This window comes from Podarcis liolepis, assembly GCF_965112155.1.
Source record: "Podarcis liolepis genome assembly, chromosome: 18".
NCBI lineage: Eukaryota > Metazoa > Chordata > Lepidosauria > Squamata > Lacertidae > Podarcis > Podarcis liolepis.
This window is the reverse complement of record NC_139572.1, coordinates 1,261,522-1,286,339: the sequence shown is the minus strand read 5'-3', so window position 1 is coordinate 1,286,339 and position 24,818 is coordinate 1,261,522. Positions and strand designations below refer to the sequence as shown.

The following is a 24,818-nucleotide window of genomic DNA, read 5'->3' as shown; positions in this document are numbered from 1 at the left end:
GCTCCTTCTGCCAAGCTGAACCTCCAGCTCTGAGGCGCCGTCTGGTAAGCCAAACCGGCTGGGTGTGTGTGTGTGTGTTTGCACGTTGCGTCCCGCACACCAAGCTCACGGTCTCCCCAGCGGCTGTTGTTGTAGTTGTTGAGTCGTTTGGTCGTGTCCGCCTCTTTGTGACCCCCTGGACCAGAGCACGCCAGGCCCTCCTGTCTTCCACTGCCTCCTGCAGTTTGGTCAGACTCATGCTGGTCGCTTCGAGAACACTGTCCCACCATCTCGTCCTCTGTCGTCCCCTTCTCCTTCTGCCCTCCATCTTTCCCAACATCAGGGTCTTTTCCAGGGAGTCTTCTCTTCTCATGAGGTGGCCAAAGTCTTGGAGCCTCAGCTTCAGGATCTGTCCTTCCAGTGAGCACTCAGGGCTGATTTCCTTCCGAATGGAGAGGTTGGATCTTCTTGCAGTCCATGGGACTCTCAAGTCTCCTCCAGCACCAGAATTCAAAAGCATCCATTCTTCGGCGATCAGCCTTCTTTATGGTCCAGCTCTCACTTCCATACATCGCTACTGGGAAAACCAGAGCTTGAACTATACGGACCTTTGTTGGCAAGGTGATGTCTCTGCTTTTTAAGATGCTGTCTAGGTTTGTCATCGCTTTTCTCCCAAGGAGCAGGCGTCTTTAAATTTCATGACTGCTGTCAACATCTGCCGTGATCATGGAGCCCAAGAAAGTCAAATCTCTCACTGGCTCCATTTCTTCCCCTTCTATTTGCCAGGAGGGGATGGGGTGCCCTTCTCCAAATCAGGAACCCCCAAACGGGGTCTGATCCGGCAGGGCTCTCCGCACCCCGTTTCCTGAGTTGTGCCGCCGCAATGGAACCTCCAGTTACAGGAGAAGTCTATCTTAGGGGGATGGATCAACTTGTTTCCTCCCAGAAGGAAACAGCTGTTGCATTTCCTTGTTTGCTTGCAAGCTTCTTGCAAAGGTTGCTGAACCCACCATGCTTTTATCATTTTAAAGAAATCAATTCCTTTTTTTCCAAATAATAGCCACAGATATTCAGTGGCAAGGCTGTCCCCCTTACTCACCCATAGGGCTGGTTTAGGGGGGCTCCCGGTTGCTCCTCGTGGCCGCCTCCTCTTGCACCGCCAGGATCTGTCCCCTTCAGCACCACCATGGCTCGCCCGGATTGCAACCCCAACCCTGCAAGATCCTGATGCCGGGGACCCGGATACCACCCCAGGTTTTTGCAAAGGCACCCTGCCCAGCCGCCTCCCCGGCTGCACCGCCCCAGGAAGCCGCGTCAGCTGCGGGGGGAGCAAAGGGCTGGAGGAGGAGGAGGAGGAGGAAGAGGCGGCGCTACGGGCCGGGAGGGAGTTCAGCCTCTCTTGCAAAAAAGCAAAAGCTGATGCAACGGGCGCTGCCGCGTTTGCAATATGCAGTTTGCTCCGGGCTTTGCAGGGCGCGGCGCTGCACGGCATGGGCTTGCGTGGCGTTGCATTGCATTGCAGCGCATGAGAGTTTTGCATTTGCATTGGACGGAGAGTGTGTTTGCATTGCATGGAGCGTGTGTGTGCGCCTTGCACCGAGTGTGTGTTTGCATTGCACGGGCTGTATGGTTGCATTGCACGGAGTGTGCCTTGCACGGAGCGTGTGTGCATTGCATGGAGTGTGTGTGTGTGTGTTTGCATTGAACAGTGTGTGTGTGTGTGTGTGTGTGTGTGTGTGTGTGTGTGTGTGTGTGTGTGCCTCGCACTGAGTGTGTGTGCCTCGCACCGAGTGTGTGTTTGTGTTGCACGAACTGTATGGTTGCATTGCACGGAGTGTGTGCCTTGCACGGAGTGCGCATTGCACGGAGTGTGTGCCTTGCACGGAGTGCGCATTGCACAGAGTGTGTGCCTTGCACGGAGTGCGCATTGCATGGAGTGTGTGCCTTGCACGGAGTGCGCATTGCATGGAGTGTGTGCCTTGCACGGAGTGCGCATTGCATGGAGTGTGTGCCTTGCACGGAGTGCGCATTGCACGGAGTGTGTGCCTTGCACGGAGTGCGCATTGCACGGAGTGTGTGCCTTGCACTGAGTGCGCATTGCACGGAGTGTGTGCATTGCACGGAGTGTGCATTGCACGGAGTGCGCGCCTTGCACGGAGTGCGCATTGCACGGAGTGTGTGCCTTGCACGGAGTGCGCATTGCACGGAGTGTGTGTGTGTTCGCATTGCATTGCAAAGGGCTTTTTTTTGCATTCCACTGCAAGTTGTGTGTGCTTGTGAGCTGGACAGCACTGCAATAGATCTCCAGTTGTGGCCGCTGCGAGGACCTCCAGATGTTGCTATCCTCCTACCTCCCAATCCCCAGCCCCTTAGCCAGCATGCCCAATGGTCAGGGACGAGGGGAGTTCTTGCAAGACCCCTGCTTCCCCATCCCTGCACCCCGGTTGCCCCACCTGCAAAGGAGACTCCTTGTTGCCCCTCTGCATGAGTCCCTGCTCGGTCTTGCATTAGGATTGACAGCTCCAACCAGAAGCCCCTACAGACATTGCAGGACTCCAGGGAATTCCTCTAAGCTCCAGCCAATGGGCGTTCCCATAGGAGAGGTGACGACAGCAGCCTTCATTTGCATACTGCCCTCCCCACAATTCAATGCGGTTGGACACCATCAGGAATGTACCATACTTCACATATGTGTTGGAAATAAAGCGCCCAGTTATCTTTCGGAAGCGAGAAGATTTAAAAATAATAATAAAATAAGCAAAAGATTTGGTTAATCAATAAAAGTGGGGGGGGGGAGGTCAAGTGATCTTTATTCACCGTAAGGTAAACGTCTTCCATACCGAAACCTTTAAATACCAGATAGAGCAGACATGTATTTGTGCTCGCTTCGGCAGCACATATACTAAAATTGGAACGATACAGAGAAGATTAGCATGGCCCCTGCGCAAGGATGACACGCAAATTCGTGAAGCGTTCCATATTTTGGTACACCCCGGCATTGCTTTTCTTGCACAGGCCAAAGACACGTCTTTTGGGGCTTCCTCTCACCCCTCACCCTTCACTTTGCAAACTCCACATTAGTTGCAACCCCTCTGGCATCCCTCTTTACCCCCCAACCACCCCCCAAAAAACCCTCTTTCCAAAAATGTCAGCTGATGAGCACCATACTATTATTTATGGTTTGATTGCAACGTGCACCCCATAATCTCACCTTTTGGGAAATTAGGACGCCCCTGAAGGGTTTTGAACAAAGGATGAAGCAATAAATAATAGCATGTTTTGCTGGTCTTAATACAGCCCCATGCATAGTCAAGCCGCAATTGTCACCCTAATGGCAAGTATTTAAAAAGAGCCTTTGGGTGAGGCATGAAAATGCAAACGGTGGTGAATCATTAGGAGGTTTGCAAGCTGGAGGGTGAGTTGCAAAGTGAAGGGTGAGGGGTGAGAGGAAGCCCCAAAGGCGTGTCTTTGGCCTGAGGATGCTGTGCAATAAAAGCAATGCATCAAAATATGGAACGCTTCACGAATTTGCGTGTCATCCTTGCGCAGGGGCCATGCTAATCTTCTCTGTATCGTTCCAATTTTAGTATATGTGCTGCCGAAGCGAGCACAAATCTACCCTGTGCCGCAGCCGTATATAAACCTCTGATTTGAAAATATTTTCAACTCATAGTATAAAAAAGTTAGCTTCGTTCCTTCCTGCGTTTGCTCCTCTTGTTCTCTTTCAAACCCCCACCAAGCTACCCCTTAGTCTCCTCCACCTTCTCAAATTAATCCATCCTATTTCTTTTAATTTCCCGCACCCCGATGCATGCTGGGAGGCCGCCTATGCAAATATAACCCCTCCTCAGGCTTTTCCTATTGAACAGGCGAGAGGCGGGTTGAGAGAGGCCCTCGCTTTGTCTATTGAACTGCCTGAAAAGAAAAGGGGAGATTTGAACCGCCCCACTGAAACGAGCCCGTTTTGACAGAAGAGGGAAGGGATGCGTCTAGTTGCCGTGCGGTTTTCAAAATTATTTTATTCCGGCGGTTTGTTGTTATTTTTTTCAGGCACTCCTGAAGACAGCTGAGAGGAAGGGGTCCTTAACTAGGGCAGCAGGAGTTGGCGCAGGCGCAGAGAAGCTGGGCAGCCTGGATAGAGCGTTGGTGAGTAGGGGGGAATGGAAGAGTTTATTTGTTACCCCTGGGGGGGGGGATGTCCCAAAAACTAGCAATTTAACCATTTTAAGTGATGGGTAATCACCCCAATAGGTGATTTTCAGGGCAATTTCCAACTCCAGGGGAATTTCTCCCCTTTTTCTTGCTGGGGCAATTAATCTTTGCGGTGCAATTGAATTAAATCTGCTGTTGCAATTCCTTGCACTCTTAATTTTGCAGATTTAAATGCACGCCTTAGTAGCTGGATTTGCAAAATTAAGAGTGCAATGATTTCTCCTAAAAAATTAATTTAAAAAAACCGGTTTGGAAAAGTGCTCCATTGTCCTGGAAAGAAAATGAGCTCACCATGTTAGATGTCATTGCTAGTGAAATTCAATTTTCCCTTTCTTGCAAAGCAAAGCTCTTGGGAGCCAGCAAGAAAGGGGTGGTCTTAACTGAACCAAACACTAGGAATTAAAATTGCAAAATTAAGGGTCCTCCCATTTCTTGCTTTCTTTTATTTTTAAAAGCTTCCTGGATTTGCAAATAAATGATTATTGGGTCATTGAGCGCATTAGAAATAATTGCAGGTGCAAAAACATTTCTTTTCACTCCCTTCTTTCCACAAAATGAAATCGATGGTGACAGCATGCTATAAGTGACTTTCACCGGAAACTTAAAATAAATAGGGTTTTGGTTTAGCAGCAGGGGTGTTGGGAAATAATTTCAGTTTGGGGCTTTTCCCATGCAACCGTGTAACAAAATACAGGGGTACCTTGGTTTTCCTTGGTTTATTGTTTTTCCAAAATTTTAAACAAACAAACATACATCTTAACTGTACTTGATCCAATTTTAGTAACATTGTTAAGTGACTTCCTCAAATCCCCCTGGCTGAGTTTCAATGTATATCATTGTAACGGTTTGCCAAAACCAATTTTCTCATAAAATTAACTTCATCACTTAACATCATACTTTATCTTCATTTGGACTTTAAACATATTATTCTCTAACATCCCATAATTAAATCCTAAGCCTATCTGGTATTTGCAAGTTTTTCCAGTTAAGTTATTTTAGCATATTTAACTAAATAGTCTTTGAATTTCATCCATTCCTCCTGGTACTCCTCCTCCTCCTTCTGGTCGCGGACTCTTCCGAAAAGTCCATCATCTTCATCTGCCATTCCTCCACCGTTGGGACTTCTTGTGATTTCCCATTTTTGGCCAACAAAATTCTAGCTGCAGTTGTGGCACACAGAAACAATCTAACATCTTTTGGGGGCAATTCCAAGAAGAAAGGCCTCTGGTTTCTTAATAAATGTATATTTCAACATTTTTTTCAATTCATTATAAATCTTCTCCCAGAAGTCTTTCACTTTGGGGCAAGTCCACCACATATGATGAAAGGTACCCTCTTTTTCTTTGCGTTTCCAACATAGATTATCAACTCTTGCCCCGCGCTGCCAATCTTGGAGCGAGATGGACCTAGCTTACGTCTGCGAGTGGGAGAAGCGCCCCAAAAGCAACCACTGCCCCTCCATCCCTCTGGTCTGCGCCTGGTCCTGCCGCAACCTGATCGCGTTCACGACGGACCTCAAGAACGAGGAAGAGAAAGGTAATTTCTTTGCAGGGAAAAGCCTGTAGAGAAAACCCAGAGCGGCTTCTGCTCTCCAGGTGAGCATCACTCGTAAGTCTAAGGCTGGTTCTCCTCCTTTCTTTTTGCCTTCTTCCTTAGACCTCACACACATGATTCACATCCTGGACATGGAGCACCCCTGGGACGTCTGCTCCATCAATTCCGGACACGTGGAAATCATTACTTGCTTGGAATGGGATCAGTCGGGTAAGGAAACCCTCAACGCGGTTTGCAAAATACACATAGCAACGAAATATATAAGCATAGCAATTATGTGTGTATGTGTTTATGTGTTTGTTTGTTTTTGGGTGTGTGTGTGTGTGTGTGTATATGGATAATCTCATTGCTCTGTGTTTGTGTGTGGTATGTACATGTGTGTGTGTGTGTGTGGAGGCAGTGAGAAGCTCAACATCAAAAAACCGAAGATCATGGCCACTGGGCCCATCACCTCCTGGCAAATAGAAGGGGAAGAAATGGAGGCAGTGAGAGATTTGACTTTCTTGGGCTCCACGATTACTGCAGATGGTGACAGCAGTCACGAAATTAAAAGACGCCTGCTTCTTGGGAGAAAAGCAATGACAAACCTAGACAGCATCTTAAAAAGCAGAGACATCACCTTGCCAACAAAGGTCCGTATAGTTCAAGCCATGGTTTTCCCAGCAGTGATGTATGGAAGTGAGAGCTGGACCATCAAGAAGGCTGATGGCCGAAGAATGGATGCTTTTGAATTCTAGTGCTGGAGGAGACTCTTGAGAGTCCCATGGACTGCAAGAAGATCCAACCTCTCCATTCGGAAGGAAATCAGCCCTGAGTGCTCACTGGAAGGACAGATCCTGAAGCTGAGGCTCCAAGACTTTGGCCACCTCAGGAGAAGAGAAGACTCCCTGGAAAAGACCCTGATGTTGGGAAAGATGGAGGGCACAAGGAGAAGGGGACGACAGAGGACGAGATGGTGGGACAGTGTTCTTGAAGCTGCCAACATGAGTTTGACCAAACTGCGGGAGGCAGTGGAAGACAGGAGGGCCTGGCGTGCTCTGGTCCAGGGGGTCACGAAGAGGCGGGCACGACTAAACGACTAAACAACAACATGTGTGTGTGTGTGTGTGTGTGTGTGTGTATAATCTCATTGCTCTCTCTGTATGTGTGGTGTGTATGAATATATATATGTGTGTGTATACATATGGATAATCTTATTGCTCCGTTTGTGTGTGTGTGTGGTGTGTATATATATACCGTATTTTTTGCACCATAACAGTCACTTTTTTCCTCCTAGAAAGTAAGGGGAAATGTCTGTGCGTGTTATGGAGGGAATGCCTACGGGTGGCATGCCTATGGATTTTCCTCCTCTAAAAACTACGTGTGTGGTATGGTCGGGTGAGTGTTATAGAGCGAAAAATACGGTATATATGTGTGTGTGTGTATGGATAATCTCATTGCTGTGGGTGTGTGGGTGTATACACACATACACACTGTTTTACAATTTAAAGTGCAGTGGTACCTTGGTTCTCAAACTTAATCCCGTTCCAAAACCAAGGCACGCTTCTTTCCCGTGGAAAGCCATGCAAAACGGATTAATCCGTCCCAGGCTTTTAAAAACAACCCCGAAAACAGCAACTTGACATGGATTTAAGATTAACCTCCAGGCGCAGTGATGCGTTTGGGACGCAGAGCAGGACAGTGAAAATTGGCCTTAAGATCTTCGACTTGAAAGCTTTCGTAGGTCCAAGGCGAGAGCCTGTCCAAATCTGTGGGGAGGTTTTTTTCTGGTGCTTCTTCCAGACGGAGGAATTCCCATGAAGGGCCTGCTCCGAGTTTTTTCAACTCTCTCCCGCCGCAGGATCCCGGCTGCTGTCCGCCGACGCCGACGGCCACATCAAATGTTGGAGCATGGTGGAGCACTTGGCCAACAGCTGGGAGAGTGCCGTGGGCAGCGTGGTCGAAGGCGACCCCATCGTGGCGCTCTCGTGGCTGCACAACGGCGTGAAGCTGGCTTTGCACGTGGAGAAGGTGAGCGAGGCCGGGAGGGAGGGTTTTCTCGCCTAGGACTTGCCGATCAGAAGGTCGGCGGTTCGAATCCCCACAATGACGGGGTGAGCTCCCGTTGCTCGGTCCCTGCTCTTGCCAACCTAGCAGTTCGAAAGCACCTCAAAGTGCAAGTAGATAAATAGGTACCGCTCCAGCGGGAAGGTAAACGGCGTTTCTGTGCGCTGCTCTGGTTCGCCAGAAGCGGCTTAGTCCTGCTGGCCACATGACCCGGAAGCTGTACGCCGGCTCCCTCGGCCAATAAAGCGAGATGAGCACTTTTTTCCAATAAAAAACCTTCCAATTAAATATCTAATCATGATTAGAAAAATAAAAAAACTAAAATAAAAAAGATCGAATGGTATTTATTGATTTCTCGATTTTTTATCCGCAGTCGGGAGCGTCGAACTTTGGCGAGAAGTTCTCGCGGGTTAAGTTCTCCCCGTCGCTGACGCTCTTCGGGGGCAAACCGATGGAAGGCTGGATCGCGGTGACCATCAGCGGCCTGGTGACGGTCTCTCTGCTGAAGCCCAACGGGCAGGTGCTGACCTCGACGGAGAGCTTGTGCCGCCTGCGGTGCCGCGTGGCGCTGGCCGACATCGCCTTCACGGGCGGGGGCAACATCGTGGTGGCCACCTCGGACGGCAGCAGCGCCTCGCCCGTCCAGTTCTACAAGGTCTGCGTCAGCGTGGTGAACGAGAAGTGCAAGATCGACACGGAAATCCTGCCGTCGCTCTTCATGCGATGCACCACGGATCTTGCCCGCAAGGACAAGTACCCGGCTATCACCCACTTGAAATTTCTCACCCGGGACATGTCCGAACAGGTGAGGCCTTCCCGGGTGGCAAGTTCGAATCCCCCCCTCGCTGTAACTGTCAACTGTCCCTTATTTGGCGGGACAGTCCCTTATCCCAGCGCCGTGTCCCGCTGCTGTCCCTTATTGATGATGTCCCTTAAATTTCCCGGGTTTCAAAGGAAGCAGCTCCTCTCCCTCCCTGCCAGCCCGACTTGTTGCCCTATTGTGGTTTGGTATACAGTGGTACAAGGGACGCGGGTGGCACCATGGGTTAAACCACAGAGCCTAGGACTTGCCGATCAGAAGGTGGGCGGTTCGAATCCCCACAATGACGGGGTGAGCTCCCGTTGCTCGGTCCCTGCTCCTGCCAACCTAGCAGTTCGAAAGCACGTCAAAGTGCAAGTAGATAAATCGGTCCCGCTCCGGCGGGAAGGTAAACGGCGTTTCCGTGCGCTGCTCTGGTTTGCCAGAAGCGGCTTAGTCCTGCTGGCCACATGACCCGGAAGCTGTACGCCGGCTCCCTCGGCCAATAAAGCGAGATGAGTGCCACAACCCCAGAGTTGGCCACGACTGGACCTAATGGTCAGGGGTCCCTTTACCTTTACCTTATACAGTGGTACCTCGGGTTACATACGCTTCAGGTTACAGACTCCACTAACCCAGAAATAGTACTTCGGGTTAACAACTTTGCTTCAGCATGAGAACAGAAATTGTGCTCCGGCGGCACGGTGGCAGCGGGAGGCCCCATTAGCTAAAGTGGTGCTTCAGGTTAAGAACAGTTTCAGGTTAAGAACGGACCTCCGGAACGGATTAAGTACTTAACCCGAGGTACCACTGTACGGCGTTTTTCTCTGCTCACCCCCCAGATGTTGCTTTGCGCCTCCAATCAGAATAACAGCAACGTGGAGTGCTGGTCTCTCCGGAAAGAGGGCTTACCAGTCAACAATATCTTCCAGCAGATCTCCCCCACAGGTGAGTTTCTGGAGCTCAGGCGATGCTTCCCTGCATTTATAAACGCTGCCCATGTGACTGGATTTCCCCAGCCGTTGATTTCCCCATCTCTCTATCTCTCCTTTCCTTCCTTCTGTCTCTCTTTTCCATCTCTCTGTCTCTCTTTTCCTTCCTTCTGTCTCTCTTTTCCATCTCTCTGTCTCTCCTTTCCTTCCTTCTGTCTCTCCTTTCCTTCCTTCTGTCTCTCTTTTCCATCTCTCTGTCTCTCTTTTCCTTCCTTCTGTCTCTCTTTTCCATCTCTCTGTCTCTCCTTTCCTTCCTTCTATCTCTCTTTTCCATCTCTCTGTCTCTCCTCTCCTTCCTTCCGACTCACTTTTCCATCTCTATCTCTCCTTTCCTCCGACAACAACCCTACGAGGTCAGTTGGGCCAGAGGCGCAAGTGGCCGGCCCCCTGAGGCGTTGCCCAGAGAGCTCCGCGGCCGAGTGGGGGGAGGATTCGAACTCAGGACCCGGTCCGACTCTCTTAACTGCTATGCTGCGCTCCTTATTCTCCTGCCTTCTTCTTCTTATTTCTCAGTCGGCGACAAGCCGCCCATGATTTTGAAGTGGAGAATACTCTCCGCCGCCAACGACCTCGACCGCGTTTCGGCCGTGGCTCTCCCGAAACTCCCCATCTCCTTGACCAGCACGGATTTGAAAGTCGCCAACGACACCAAATTCTACCCTGGCTTAGGTGAGGAAACCTCTCCCTGTCCCCTGGAAATGGTGTCATTATTATTCTTATTTCACGATATACCGTATTTTTCGCTCTATAAGACACACCAGACCACAAGACGCACCTAGTTTTTGGAGGAGGAAAACAAGAAAAAAAATATTCTGAATCTCAGAAGCCAGAAGAGCAAGAGGGATCGCTGCGCAGCGAAAGCAGCAATCCCTCTTGCTGTTCTGGCTTCTGGGATAGCTGCGCAGCCTGCATTCGCTCCATAAGACGCACACACATTTCCCCTTACTTTTTAGGAGGGAAAAAGTCAGTCTTATAGAGCCAATAATACGGTGTGTGTGTGTGTATGTATATATATATATATATAATTTTCAAACGGTTGACGTTTATCCTTCAGTATACCTCGTTAAGTTTATCGTTTCTCAACTTCCTGCCCCTTCCCCCCCCCCCCGTGGCATTTTAATTTCCCCCCTCTGCAGCTCAATACTTCATCATTCGTCTTTTTTTCCTTTTGCCAATCTTTTTATCGGTTTTCCCTTTTCACGAAACATCACCAAATTAATACGTTTTTGCCCTTCAAAAGTAGACTTCATGTAAACTCTTTCCTTGACTTTTAACTGTATTGTCTTCCCCAGCTAGTTCCTTTTTAAAAATCCATTTCCTGGTAATCTTCTTATTGCAATGTTGCCGTTTTATGCATTTAACATAGAAAACCTAGCTGGCAGCTGTCCATTTACCCATACGGTACCATACAAATTTGATTGGGGCATCCTAATTTCGTTCCCTAATTTCGTGGCTGGGAACGAATTAGATATTTCCCCATAGGGATCAATGGAAATCAGGGACTCGTTATACCGCTCCGGTGGGAAGGTCAACGGCGTTTCGGTGCGCTGCTCTGGTTCGCCAGAAGCGGCTTAGTCCTGCTGGCCACAAGACCCGGAAGCTGTACGCCGGCTCCCTCGGCCAATAAAGCGAGATGAGCGCCGCAACTCCAGAGTCGGCCACGACTGGACCTAATGGTCAGGGGACCCTTTACCTTTATACAAACAAACCGATCGATTGGTCATTTTGCGAGTGATTTCCAGGGAACGCATTGTGTTGAGTGTATGGGTCTTGAGTTCCAGTTTCTCTCTGAAATGTCCCCCGCCTCATGCTGTTTCCCCCCCCTCCTCCGCCGCCCCAGGACTCGCACTCGCTTTCCACGACGGCAGCGTCCACATCATCCACCGTGTCTCCCTTCAGACCATGGCGGTCTTCTACGGATCGACATCCCAGCGTCCGGCGGACGAACAGGCCATCAAGAGGCAGAGGACGGCCGGACCCCTGGTCCACTTCAAAGCCATGCAGATGTCCTGGACGTCGCTGGCTTTGGTCGGCGTCGACAGCCACGGGAAGGTAAATAGAAAACTTACAACTACAATGACTAATCTTTATATCACAACACTTTATATGTTTTCCAATTCTAATATAAAAGGTAAAGGGACCCCTGACCGTTAGGTCCAGTCGTGGCCGACTCTGGGGTTGCGGCGCTCATCTCGCTTTACTGGCCGAGGGAGCCGGCGTCCAGCTTCCGGGTCATGTGGCCAGCATGACTAAGCCGCTTCTGGCGAACCAGAGCAGCGCACAGAAACGCCGTTTACCTTCCCACCGGAGCGGTACCTATTCATCTACTTGCACTTTGACATGCTTTCGAACTGCTAGGTGGGCAGGAGCAGGGACCGAGCAACGGGAGCTCACCCCGTTGCGGTGAAATATATATATGAATGAATTCCTATGCCCCACAAATAACCCAGAGATGCATTTTAAATAAAAGGACACATTCTATTCATGTAAAAACTCGCTGATTCCTGGACCGTCCAGGGGCCGGACTGAGAAGGCGATTGGGCCAGATCCGGCCCCCGGGCCTTAGTTTGCCTACTGCTGCTTTAGCCCATTGTATCGTCACCCCTTTAACCTCTTCATCTTGAGTATGATTACATTTCCAACGCTTATTTGGTGGTTAAACGGCTATCGTCCTTCCGACCTCTCTCCACGCCAGCTCAGCATGCTTCGGATCTCCCCGTCGATGGGCCACATCCTGGACATGAACATCTCCCTCCGCCACTTGCTATTCCTCCTGGAGTATTGCATGGTGACCGGCTACGACTGGTGGGACATACTCCTTCACGTCCAGCCCAGCATGGTGCAAAACCTGGTGGAGAAGTTGCATGAAGAATACATGCGCCAGAATGCGGCCCTTCAGCAGGTGAGGCCGGAAGGGGAATGGCAGAAGCTCCTTCGCCCCGAGTGCGTTGGAGTTGAGTGGACGCCGCCAAAGGGCGCTGGCATGCATGGAGGTGCCGTTTCACAACCCGCCAGCAGGTGGGGCTAGCCATCTCGCACTCTCGGGGATAGGAAAGGGTTCCTTTGCAATGGGCGCATACGTCAGTTTGCATTTCCCAGCGCGGAAAGTGTGGCTCTGATGTGTTGAGATCTTTCCTGCTTCGCTTACACCCTTGTGCAAATTACTTGAAACAAACCGTTTAATTTATTGTACGGAACTCACATATGCATGGACAAAACTCACATATTGTTATTATTTTTTTAATTGCAATACTTTATTACTTTATTAATTGAAACAAAGTGTGTCGTTTATTGTACGCTTTATTAATTGAAACAATTGTACGCTTTATTAATTGAAACAAAGCGTGTCGTTTATTGTACGTTTATTTGTCCATATGCATGGACAAAACTACATATTATTATTATTTTTTAAATTGAAATACTTTATTACTTTATTAATTGAAACAAACCGTGTCGTTTATTGTACGTAACTCACATATGCATGGACAAAACTCACATATTATTATTATTATTTGGAATTGAAATACTTTATTGTCACTTGTGCGCTGTGATGCAGTACAAAAGGACGCTTTCCATTGTGAAATATTTGTGAGTTTAAGGAAGCTTTTAATGTTTAATAGGCTATTGTGTTTTAATATTTTGTTGGAAGCTGCCCAGAGTGGCTGGGGAAACCCAGTCAGGTGGGCGGGGTATAAAGAATAAATTATTATTATTATTATTATTATTATTATTATTATTATTATTATTAGTGTATGTTAGTTACGGATATGACCTCCGCTATTTTTAAGCAACATTTGAACACTGTTCGGCATGGAGTCTACTGGTTTCGAACAGTCGCTGTTGTTCTGGTTTGCAAACTTTTTTCGGAAGCCGAACATGCTCTGTTTTGAGTGTTACGCTGAGCTCTGCCTGTTTTTGCTATTTATTTTGCCCTTTTGCTTTTGTGGCTCTTTTTTCGTTTTGCTTTTATGACTGTGTGGAACCCAGTCTGGCTACTGCCTGATCGATCGTGTGACTGCAGTACATCGTTTACGGCTTTCATTCTATGGATCAATGGTCTGGTTAGATAGCAAAATTCATGTTCAATTGCTGTTTTAGGGGTTGTTTTTAAAAGTCTGGAACGGATTAATCCGTTTTGCATGACTTTCTATGGGAAAGCAGCGCGCCTTGGCTTTGGAACGCTTTGGTTTTGGAATGGAATTTCCGGAACAGATTAAGTTTGGGAACCAAAGTGCCGCTGTACGTCAGAATCTGCTCTGGATCGATATTGCGTAGAATTTCACGACAGGATAACCCTTTTTTTTTTGCTTTGGCAGGTGCTCTCGACCCGGATTATTTCCATGAAGGCGTCGCTGTGCAAGCTCTCCTCCACCACCGTGTCTCGGGTGTGCGACTATCATGCCAAGCTTTTCCTGATCGCCATCAGCTGTACCCTCAAATCGCTCCTCCGCCCCCCAGTCCTGAACACCCCCGACAAAAGCCCCGGCGACCGTCTCACGGAGATCTGCTCCAAGATCACCGACGTGGGTGCGTGGCAGTCTCCGCAGTGACATACCGTATTTTTTGCTCTATAAGACTCCCTTTTCCCCTCCTAAAAAGTAAGGGGAAATGTGTGTGCGTCTTATGGAGCGAATGCAGGCTGCGCAGCTATCCCAGAAGCCAGAACAGCAAGAGGGATTTCTGCTTTCGCCGCGCAGCGATCCCTCTTGCTGTTCTGGCTTCTGGGATTCAGAATGTCTTTTTTCTTGTTTTCCTCCTCCAAAAACTAGGTGCGTCTTGTGGTCTGGTGCGTCTTATAGAGCGGAAAATACGGTAATAACAAGAACTCCCTTTCCAGATATCGACAAAGTGATGATCAACTTGAAGACGGAGGAGTTCGTCTTGGAAATGACCACTTTGCAGTCTCTCCAACAGCTGATTCAGTGGGTCGGTGACTTTGTCCTCTACCTTCTGGCCAGCCTCCCGAACCAGGTGAGACCCCCCCGAGCCCCCCCCCACTCCGCAAACACTTTCCCAAATTGCCTACCGGGTCGACCGGCGATCCGACTCTCCGCCTACTTTCCAGGGACGGCGCGTGAAAACCCAAAATATTTAAATAGTCTTTCAATTTCTTCCAGTCTTCTTGGTGTTCCTCTTCTTTCTGGTCGCGGATTCTCCCGGTGAGTTTTGACTTTCCTAACCTGCCCCCTTTCCCCCCAGGGATCGGGTCCCGTCCGCCCGGGACACAGCTTCCTCCGCGACGGCTCCTCCCTGGCCATGCTGCGGGAACTGATGGTCGTGATTCGCATCTGGGGCCTCTTGAAACCCAGCTGCCTGCCCATCTATACGGCCACTTCCGATACGCAGGACAGCATGTCCCTCCTCTTCCGGCTCCTGACCAAACTTTGGCTGTGCTGTGAGTAGGGGACGAGGCTCGACGCAACTGCAGATATAGAAATATAGAAATCACATTAAAGCGGAACCGACTCATTCAGCCTTTGTTTGCGTAATTCAGACCAGGGTGGATAGATGCAGGGCAATATTTTTTTCCCGAGGTACCTAGATCCAAAGTCAGGTGCTTCCAGCTTGGTCATTGTGTATAATCATCTGGAAGACTTTTTTTGATCTTTCGGCTAAAATATTTGCATATAATTTATCATCGTTATTTAGGAGTGTGATAGGCCTATAGTTGTCAATAAGTAGATTGTCTGTTCCCTGTTTTGGAATTAATGCAATAAGGCTGTCTTTCCATGGTTCAGTCTTTTAAGATGTTGTTCATGATACTTCTTATTGGGTCAGACAGTATGTCCTCAAATTTTTTATAATGTATTGTATAATATATAATATATTTTATAATATATTATATAATATATCTGGCCCTGGTGACTTTCCTTAATTGCTCTTTGAATTTCGTAAAATGTAATAGGGGCATCCAACAGTTCTTTTTGTTCTTTAGTAAGTTTCAGAAGACCGTTCTGTTCTAGATATTCTTTAATAATATAACAACAACAATAATAACAACTATAATAATAGCTTTGACTCGGTGCTAGCATTCGAGTGATAAAGGAACTAAAAGAGGTGGACAACAATTAAGGATCTATTATGTTTTCAGAATGTATTAGAAAAATTATATAGAAAGGTTTATTGGTTTGTGTGCATTCAAATGTAAGGTAAAAGATACGCAAAGGGACTTGACAGGAAGTCAAAGATGAAGAAAAGATTTTGGGAGATAAAAGGGGGGGAAATAATTTACTTTCATTATTATTTTGTGTGGGGGTGTGGGTGTCTGCACATATGTGTGTTGTATGCAATGTCTGGGAGGAAATAAGGTAAATAACAAAGAAACTAAATATTGATGTATGTAATTTTTATTTCTTAATCATATTTAGTGGTAGTAGGGCTGTATTGTTTTTTGCAACATAAAATCATTCAATAAAAATTAATTAAAAACAACAACAACAAAGCCAGGTGTGTCCTCTGTGCCTGACCCACTCCCCGTTGCCCCTCGCAGGTCGGGACGAAAGCCACCCCAGCGAGCCGGACGAAGCTTTGATTGACGAGTGCTGCCTGCTGCCCAGCCAGCTGCTCATTCCGAACCTCGACTGGTTGCCCGTCAACGACGCCATCATTCACAAGCTTCAGAGCAAGCAGCCCGTGCGGATGCAGTTTGGGAAGCCCCCAGGGCAGGGGCAGGGCCACCCCGCCTCCCTGCAGTTCGACGCCTTCGTCAGGTAGGTGTCGGGCGATGGGGAGACAGCGGAACTCCCTGCCACAGGAATGCCACCACCAGCTGTCATGGCTTATTTAAAAGAGGACTGGGCATACAAATCTCAAATCAGAACCAGTGAAGGCGGTGAAGGTCCTGTGTGAGTGTCTGGAGGTGGTTGGAGGATGGATGGCGGCTGACAGATTGAGGTTGAATCCTTACAAGACAGAAGGACTGTTTTTGGGGGACAGGAGGCGGGCAGGTGTGGAGGACTCCCTGGTCCTGAATGGGGTCACTGTGCCCCCGAAGGACCAGGTGTGCAGCCTGGGAGTCATTCTGGACTCACAGCTGTCCATGGAGGTGCAGGTCCATTCTGTGCCCAGGGCAGCTCCATCTGGGACGCAGGATGAGACCCTCCCTGCCCGCAGACTGTCTGGCCAGAGTGGTACATGCTCTGGTTATCTCCCGCTTGGACTACTGCCATGCGCTCTACGTGGGGCTACCTTTGAAGGTGACCCGGAAACTACAACTAATCCAGAATGCGGCAGCCAGACTGGGGACTGGGAGTGGAGACCATATAACACTGGTCCTAAAAGACCTACATTGGCTCCCAGGACATTTCCGCGCACAATTCAAAGTGTTGGTGCCGACCTTGAAAGCCCTAAATGGCCCAGTATCCCTGAAGGAGCATCTCTACCCCGGACGCCAGGGTCCATCTCCCGAGGGTTTTCTGGCGGTTCCCTCATTGCAAGAAGCCAAGTTACAGGGAACCAGGCAGAGGGCCTTCTTGGTGGTGGCGCCCTCCCTGTGGAACGCCCTCCCACCAGATGTCAAGGAAATAAACAACTATCTGATTTTTAGAAGGCATCTGAAGGCAGCCCTGTTTAGGGAAGCTTTTAATGTCTGGTGGGTTACTGTATTTTAATATTTTGTTGGAAGCCGCCCAGAGTGGCTGGGGAAACCCAGCCAGATGGGCGGGGTATAAATATTATTAGTAGTATTATTATTGCTTCCCAAACGCCGATGTTTTGCCTCCTTAATTCAGGGTCCCCGGGCAGCCGAAGATCGACCACTTGCGGCGGCTCCACCTCGGAGCGTACCCCACGGAGGAGTGCAAATCGTGCACCAGGTGAGTGCCAGGGGAAAAACAAAACCCCGGAGACGGGAGGCAGCGTTGCTCAGCGGTTACAGCATCCCCGGTCCGGTCTTCCCCATCTCCTGGTGGGAGAGCGGCGGCCAGTCAGCCTCGGGTTCGAAATCCGTTAGGGCTGGGGAAGGAGAAGAGGGGAAAATACCCACGTGGTTTAGAACTGCGGGAAGCTGCTGCCGACCCGTGCCGGCCATATGGAGCTAAGACGCAACTTCCGGTCTTGACTCCGCAGGTGCGGCTGCGTCACCATGTTGCATTCGCCCAACAAGACGACGGCCGTCAAACAATGGGAGCAGCGCTGGATCAAGAACTGCCTCTGCGGCGGGCTGTGGAGGAGGATGCCGCTAGGCTACTCGTGACGGCGCCCCCGCCTGGCCGGGAGGAAGGACTGCAGGGAAGCTGGACCCGAAAAAAATAAGGCGATTTTGTAAATATAAAGGTTCTGAGTTTTGCAAAAAGGCTGTTTTCGTGTTTCTTAGCATTCCCTCTCCTGCAGAGTCTCTGATTTTTCGAAGATTGAAACGGCCACCTCTCATCGGTTTGCAACAGGTTTGCACTTTTTCATTTATGTTTTTAAAAATTGTTTTTTCCGATCTGAATTTCATGGTGCGCTTTTGCAAAAAACACAGAAAACCTCGGGGTAACGACGAGCACGTCCGTGGGAACGACGTGCAAAAATGCCTTGCGCCAGGAGAAATTTTTGCTTGCGGGAAACAGCAGGGATTGCACAAAAAAACAGAGAAAATTGTGCTGAAACGCCGAAGGATTTTTTTTGCAGATTTGGAGAACATGAAGCCTGGAACGCGCGGGAAAGACATGCAAAATCTAATTTTTGCATCTTACTATTTTTTAAAATTGATTTTATTTAACATCATTATTACAAAATATTGCAAATACATACATACATATATATTTCAGATAAGCACACATATATAAAAAAAGAACAAAAAAGGGAAAAAGAAAAAAGGAGAAGAAAAGTTGGAAGAGTCAATCAGTGAGATTTTATTATTGAGATATTTGTAGAATAAATTTGGAAGAAACCCTTCTAAATTTTGCATCTTAAATTTGCGGGGCAAGGAGGGATCCTCTAGCTATTGGCACTTAAATGGCCGCAAGGGATCCGTTGGTTGCGTTGGCCAACACACTGTCGATCCATCCGGCGTAGGGAGCGATTCGGGTGTAGATCCCAGGTTTCTTCCAGTTGCCGCAAACTCGTGAGCCGGTGGAGACGACGGCTTCGGCGACGCCGTTGCAGACAAGGGGCCCCCCCGAATCTCCCTGGGAAAAAGGGGTGAGAAAAAAGCAAGAAGATCAGATTTTCGCCACTACTCTATAAGCCTGGGGTTTGCAAACTTTTTCAGCAGGGGGCCGGTCCACTGTCCCTCGGACCTTGTGGGGGGGGGTGGGACTATATTTTGAAATAAATATATGAATGAATTCCTATGCCCCACAAATAACCCAGAGATGCATTTTAAATAAAAGCACACATTCTACTCATGTAAAAACACGCTGATTCCTGGACCATCCGCGGGCCGGATTGAGAAGGCGATTGGGCCCGATCCGGCCCCCAGGTCTTAGTTTGCCTACCCATGCTAATAAGCCAAGTCCTGTGTTCGAATTATGCCTGCACTCCCAGGATTCTTGATGATGATGATGATTTCTCATTAACATTTTATTAAACAGACACGACATACAAAAAAACCAAACCAATCTTGCATTAGATACTTCTAGACTTAAGAGATCGTTACCACAGTAGACGTAATCCAATTATCAAGAGATCTAGAATAGAGGATGTTATATAATGGAAATAAAAATAGAGAAAAGGAAAATGAAAATGCACAATGATAAAAGCGAAAAGTTGGCGTAACTAAAACTATCAAAGAAAAAGCAGTAATTCAAAAAAATAAATACCGTATTTTTTGCTCTATAAGACTCACTTTCCCCCTCCTAAAAAGTAAGGGGAAATGTGTGTGCGTCTTATGGAGCGAATGCAGGCTGCACAGCTATCCCGGAAGCCAGAACAGCAAGAGGGATTGCTGCTTTCGCTGCGCAGCGATCCCTCTTGCTGTTTAGGCTTTTGAGATTCAGAATATATATATTTTCTTGTTTTCCTCCTCCAAAAACTAGGTGCGTCTTGTGGTCTGGTGCATCTTATAGAGCAAAAAATACGGTAATTTTTGCAGAGGGTCATTTAGTGGGGGAAAAACCATGCAATGTGGCGAGGCGAGTTGTGCACATTGGAATCCTTCTCTTGCCCTGTGCGAAGAGGAGGAACTCTCGTGCAAAAAAGTACCTTGCAGGAGTCTTTCTTCCTGGAGTCGGCACACATCATTTTCTCGGTCACCTCCCCGTCATGGTGAATCCGCTGGTTGCATTTGGCTCGGCCGATGACCCCCAGCTCCACATGCTGCAATAAGTCCGGCCGCTTGCCCGTGTTGCGGGTGATGCCCCAGCCGGCCACCTCGCACAGGGTCCCTTCGGGGACGTCTCTGCCCTGGCGTTGGAAAGCCAGCTTTTGCACGTCTGCGTTGAGGGAGGCCGCCTCTTCCAGCTGGTTGGCAGAGACGGAGAAAGACAGAGGAGGTTTTCATAAAAATAATAATTTATTATTTATACCCTGCCCATCTGGCTGGGTTTCCCCGGCTACTCTGAGCGGCTCCCAATCGAATATTAAAAACACGATCAAACATTAAAAAGCTTCCCTAAACAGGGCTGCCTTCAGATGTCTTCTGAAAGTCAGATAGTTGTTTATTTCCTTGGCATCTGATGGGAGGGCGCCACCACCGAGAAGGCCCTCCACCTGGTTCCCTGTAACCTCGCTTCTCGCAGGGAGGGAACCGCCAGAAGGGCCTCGGGAGATGGACCCAGGTGTCCGGGGTGGAGACGCTCCTTCAGGTCTACTGGGCTGAGGCTGTTTAGGGCTTTCAAGGTCAGCACCAACACTCTGAATTGTGCTCGGAAACGTCCTGGGAGCCAGTGTAGGTCTTTCAGGACTGGTGTTATGTGGTCTCGGCGGCTGCTCCCAGTCCCCAGTCTGGCTGCCGCATTCTGGATTAGTTGTGGTTTCCGGGTCACCTTCAAAGGTAGCCCCACGTAGAGCGCATGGCAGTAGTCCAAGCGGGAGATAACCAGAGCATGCACCACTCTGGCGAGACAGTCCGCGGGCAGGAAGGGTCTCATCCTGCGGACCAGATGGAGCTGCCCTGGATACAGAACTGACCTGCGCATCCATGGACAGCTGTGAGTCCAAAATGACTCCCAGGCTGCGCACCTGGTCCTTCGGGGGCATAGTCACCTCATTCAGGACCAGGGAGTCCCCCACACTCTCCCGCCCCCTGTCCCCCCAAAACAGTCCTACTGTCTTGTCAGGATTCAACCTCAATCTGTTAGCCGCCATCCATCCTCCAACCTTGGCATTTTCAGCGCCACGCTCTCACAATTAGTCCAAAACGTCTGGCGTTTGCCAGAATACCCTGCGTCTTATTTGCAGAAGGGATTTCCCGTAATGGAAACGTCATGTTTTCTGGAGAACCGGTTGCTCAACGTTTTTCCACCTCTTTGGTGGAATTCCCTGAAACTGCCCTCCTCCGAACCTCTCGATTTCGGAGAGCAGCACTTCGTGCTTCCTTGTCGCAGAGATATTTTTTGGGGAAAGGGCAGTCAAAATGGCAAGGCGATGCAGCTAGGGCTACACGAAGCAGCCTGCTTTGCCCCCTATTTTATTTTCGATTTCAATGCTTTTTGGTTTCTACAAATGCAAAAATGAGGGGGGGGGGGGCTACCTTTGAAGGTGACCCGGAAACTGCAATTAATCCAGAATGTGGCAGCCAGGCTGGGGACTGGGAGTGGAGACCACATAACCCCAGTCCTGAAAAACCTACATTGGCTCCCAAGACGTTTCCAGGCACAATTCAAAGGGTTGGTGCTGACCTTGAAAGCCCTAAACGGCCCAGACCTGAAGGAGCATCTCCACCCCCATTGTCCAGCCCAGAAACTGAGGTCCAGCTCCGAGAGTCTTACAGGGAACCAGGCAGAGGGCCTTTTTGGTGGTGGCACCTGCCCTGTGGAATGACCTCCCGTCAGATGCCAAGGAGAAAACAACTACCTGGCTTTTAGAAGACATCTGAAGCCAGCCCTGTTTAGGGAAGCTTTTAACGTTTGAAGTTTTATTCTGTTTTTATATGAACTGGAAGCCGCCCAAAGCGGCTGATGGGAAAATCAGGGAGCCAGTATTGTTTAGGGATTAGGGTGACTTACTGGGAACTGAGAGACCCGGGTTCAAATCTCCCCTTGGCCCGGAAGCTCACTGGCTGTGATTTTGGGCCAGTCATTGCCTCTCTGCCTGACCTAGTGAGGTTACAGGGAACCAGGCAGAGGGCCTTCTCGGTGGTGGCGCCCTCCCGCCAGATGTCAAGGAAATAAACAACTTTCTGACTTTCAGAAGACATCTGAAGGGCAGCCTTCTCTAGCATCACTCACCTGTACCAGCAAGAGGTCATCGTGGTTGGTGTCTCGGTGGCTTCCGGGATGGGCGATCAGCTGGCGGACCCCGTATAGGCGCTTGTGGGGTTTGGGGAGAGAGAGCGATCGTGCCCCCAGGAGAACCGCAAAAGTCCCGTTGCCCCTGCGTGGAAAACCACCGTTAGGTTACTGGGCCAAAATGCTAGACTTCTGCAATGGGGTCTTTGTGGGGCTGCCCTTGGGCCCGGATTCAGGGGGCCAGATTGCCGACACCATTGCGGAAAAAGCCCCACCGGCCATTCCCTTACTATTGAGCCGGGTTCGAGGTGTTGGTACTCATTTACAAATCAGTCCCCATGCAAAACCCTATCATTCCTATTGAAGCTGAAAAGTGGATTCATTGAAAAAAATCTGGTAACCTTAATTTACAAGACCCTGAACAACTTAGGTCCAGGGTCCCTCGGGAACGGTCGGAATAATTCCTGAATAAATTTTATTGGGATTTATAAAGAGAAATGCAACGCTGAATATCTGATATTAACGAAAAACATTTATCTAAATGCAAAAAAGAAAAAAAGATTGACTTCCTTCGACTACAATACGGTTCCTATCATCTCATATCTTGGTTAATCATTTTAAACTTTGTGGAGAGATAAATTGGTTCACCTGCGGAGTTTTCGATCTAGACTACGCCGGTCACAATTTGAGGACGCTACCTTCTTCATATAATTTATATGAATCCTATAATCATTCTCTCCTGATTTTTTTCACTTGATTGACTTATTTGTAATGATTTCACGCAGGATCTACTGTTTCCGCCAAGCGATGGAAAGGATTGGCTCGGCAGAGCAGCGAAACCCAACGGGAAGATCCAAGGGGACAGCTCTGTCGGTTTAGAGCCTAGTGCGGGGATCACGCCAAGGTTGCGGGTTCAAATCCCGTACGGGGCATGCGAATTGCGGCGGGTCAGGCTAGATGACCCCCTGGGGTCCCCTTCCCGACTTGACAATTCTACAATACTAGGAATACGTACGCATCCTCCAGGCAATGGGCGGCGCTCAGCACCCATTCGTCGGCGATGAGGAAGCCCCCGCAGAGGTGCTGCCCATTCAGCTGGAGGGAGGCCATGTACGGGCGCCGGGGGGCGTCCCGGCCCCCCAGGATACGGCCTCTGGGGCGGCTTGCTGAGAAGAGCACAGAGGGTTAGATCATGGGTAGGCAACCTAATGATCTGTATGCATGTGAAAACTGTTTCTATTAGAAAAACGGAAAGTAAAATATTTAAAAAATAAATTAAAAAAGGCACAGCACCAAAGGAAAGAGGGAGGAGGAGGGCAGAGGAAAGCTATGGTTACCCCAGTAGTAATGTATGGAAGTGAGAGCATAAAGAAGGCTGATCGCCGAAGAATGGATGCTTTTGAATTCTGGTGCTGGAGGAGACTCTTGAGAGTCCCATGGACTGCAAGAAGATCCAACCTCTCTATTCGGAAGGAAATCAGCCCTGAGTGCTCACTGGAAGGACAGATCCTGAAGCTGAGGCTCCAAGACTTTGGCCGCCTCATGAGAAGAGAAGACTCCCTGGAAAAGACCATGATGTTGGGAAAGATGGAGGGCACAAGGAGAAGGGGATGACAGAGGACGAGATGGTGGGACAGTGTTCTCGAAGCTACCAGCATGAGTTTGACCAAACTGCGAAGCTACCAGCATGAGTTTGACCAAACAATGGAAGACAGGAGTGCCTGGCTTGCTCTGGTCCAGGGGGTCAGACACGCCAGAGGTGGACACGGCTAAACAACAACAACATAATAAATACCTAAATAAGATATATATATAAATGAGAGAAAGCAGGATTTTGCAGCCGACTCACCATCTGCGGCGAAGAGGCCCAAAACAACTGGGAGCCAGATGGAAGAAAAAGCCATCTTCGAGTCAGGCTGTCAGGAATAAGTTCTGCTGAACGTGGGAAAGATATATATTGCTGTGTTTGCATGTGATTTCCAGGACGTATTTTATCGGCTCCGAAGCGTGGGATTTTATTTTTTCCCTTCTCTGTACAAACACAGAAGAGGAAGCAGCCTGTTTGCATTGGCAATCTGGCAGTTTCCTCCTTTGACACACGAAATCTGATAAAAGCTGTTTGCCAGAGCTCTGCAAGTTGTGTGGATTTCGAAATCCCCCGTAACCGAGTCCTTGGGACAGGCCTATGTCGTATGTCCGTCAATCGATAAGACACATTGCTTTGGGGCGTTAAAAAAAGAAAAGCTCCTTGGGGTTTCCCTAGGGGGGGGGAACTCACCAAATTTGGGGGTTTCCCTAGGAAAAAAAAAACTCAAATGCAAAAATAATAATAAACTTGCCTAAAATCCAGGAGACAGTAAGTTGTATACAGCACAATTTGAGTTTTTTCTGCTTCTAAATGTTTTCCAACCACTGCTTTATATTTTTGTCGCAATGATCCTGTCGGTTTTTCTTTTGCGTTGCATACCGCTTGGAGATCCCCCCCCCCCAAGGCTTCTAAATAAATAAAGTTTGTCACCAATGAATCCTGCCTGCCGCTGCATGTCAGGCTCCACCGACGCTGCCGTTGCATGTCACCTATTGAAGTCCACAAACGCCACCTGGGCATGAAAACCAGAGTTTTAAACAGACTATTTTGGGTGCATATTGGGCAAGGATTCCTGGGATATATTGGAAACCGGGGGGGGGGGGATTCATTCGGACCCATAAAGCGGTCCCTTGGTTCTCAAACGCATTGGTACTCAAACAACTTGGAACCCAAACACTGCAAACCTGGAAGTAAATGTTCCAGTTTGCGAACATTTTTCGGAAGCCGAACGTGCTCCAATTTGAGTGCCAACACTTTCGATTTGAGTGTTACACCGATTTCTGTCTGTTTTTCCTATTTATTTTGCGTTTCTGTGGCTCTTTTTCTGTTTTTGC

At 48.8% G+C, this 24,818-nt stretch overlaps 2 protein-coding genes across 2 annotated transcripts; one reads left to right on the top strand and one right to left on the bottom strand.

Moving 5' to 3' along the window:
- Positions 1-4,024: 4,024 nt before the first annotated feature.
- Positions 4,025-17,875, top strand: MED16 (mediator complex subunit 16). The gene is made up of 15 exons (XM_083483726.1): positions 4,025-4,125; positions 5,552-5,727; positions 5,848-5,955; positions 7,586-7,755; positions 8,165-8,596; positions 9,433-9,538; positions 10,096-10,251; positions 11,423-11,634; positions 12,278-12,484; positions 13,899-14,109; positions 14,420-14,553; positions 14,782-14,977; positions 16,073-16,292; positions 17,313-17,396; positions 17,650-17,875. Exons 2-15 carry the CDS (start codon positions 5,592-5,594, stop codon positions 17,774-17,776), a joined length of 2,499 nt encoding a protein of 832 aa, XP_083339852.1. The 5' UTR covers positions 4,025-4,125; positions 5,552-5,591; the 3' UTR covers positions 17,777-17,875.
- Positions 17,876-18,395: 520 nt separating this feature from the next.
- CFD (complement factor D) lies at positions 18,396-23,939 on the bottom strand. The gene is made up of 5 exons (XM_083484161.1): positions 23,746-23,939; positions 22,912-23,062; positions 21,897-22,041; positions 19,711-19,968; positions 18,396-18,695 (listed from the first exon to the last, which is right to left on the bottom strand). Exons 1-5 carry the CDS (start codon positions 23,798-23,800, stop codon positions 18,519-18,521), a joined length of 786 nt encoding a protein of 261 aa, XP_083340287.1. The 5' UTR covers positions 23,801-23,939; the 3' UTR covers positions 18,396-18,518.
- Between the last annotated feature and the right edge of the window lie 879 nt (positions 23,940-24,818).

Coding starts and splice junctions, on each gene's coding strand:
- MED16 (XM_083483726.1), top strand. CDS start 5,592: ATGGACCTAGCTTACGTCTGCGAGTGGGAGAAGCGCCCCAAAAGCAAC. Junction 8,597..9,432: donor CCCGGGACATGTCCGAACAG/GTGAGGCCTTCC, acceptor CTCACCCCCCAG/ATGTTGCTTTGCGCCTCCAA. Junction 16,293..17,312: donor CAGTTCGACGCCTTCGTCAG/GTAGGTGTCGGG, acceptor TCCTTAATTCAG/GGTCCCCGGGCAGCCGAAGA.
- CFD (XM_083484161.1), bottom strand. CDS start 23,800: ATGGCTTTTTCTTCCATCTGGCTCCCAGTTGTTTTGGGCCTCTTCGCC. Junction 22,042..22,911: donor GCCCATTGCCTGGAGGATGC/GTACGTATTCCT, acceptor TTTTCCACGCAG/GGGCAACGGGACTTTTGCGG. Junction 18,696..19,710: donor GGAAGAAAGACTCCTGCAAG/GTACTTTTTTGC, acceptor CCTTTTTCCCAG/GGAGATTCGGGGGGGCCCCT.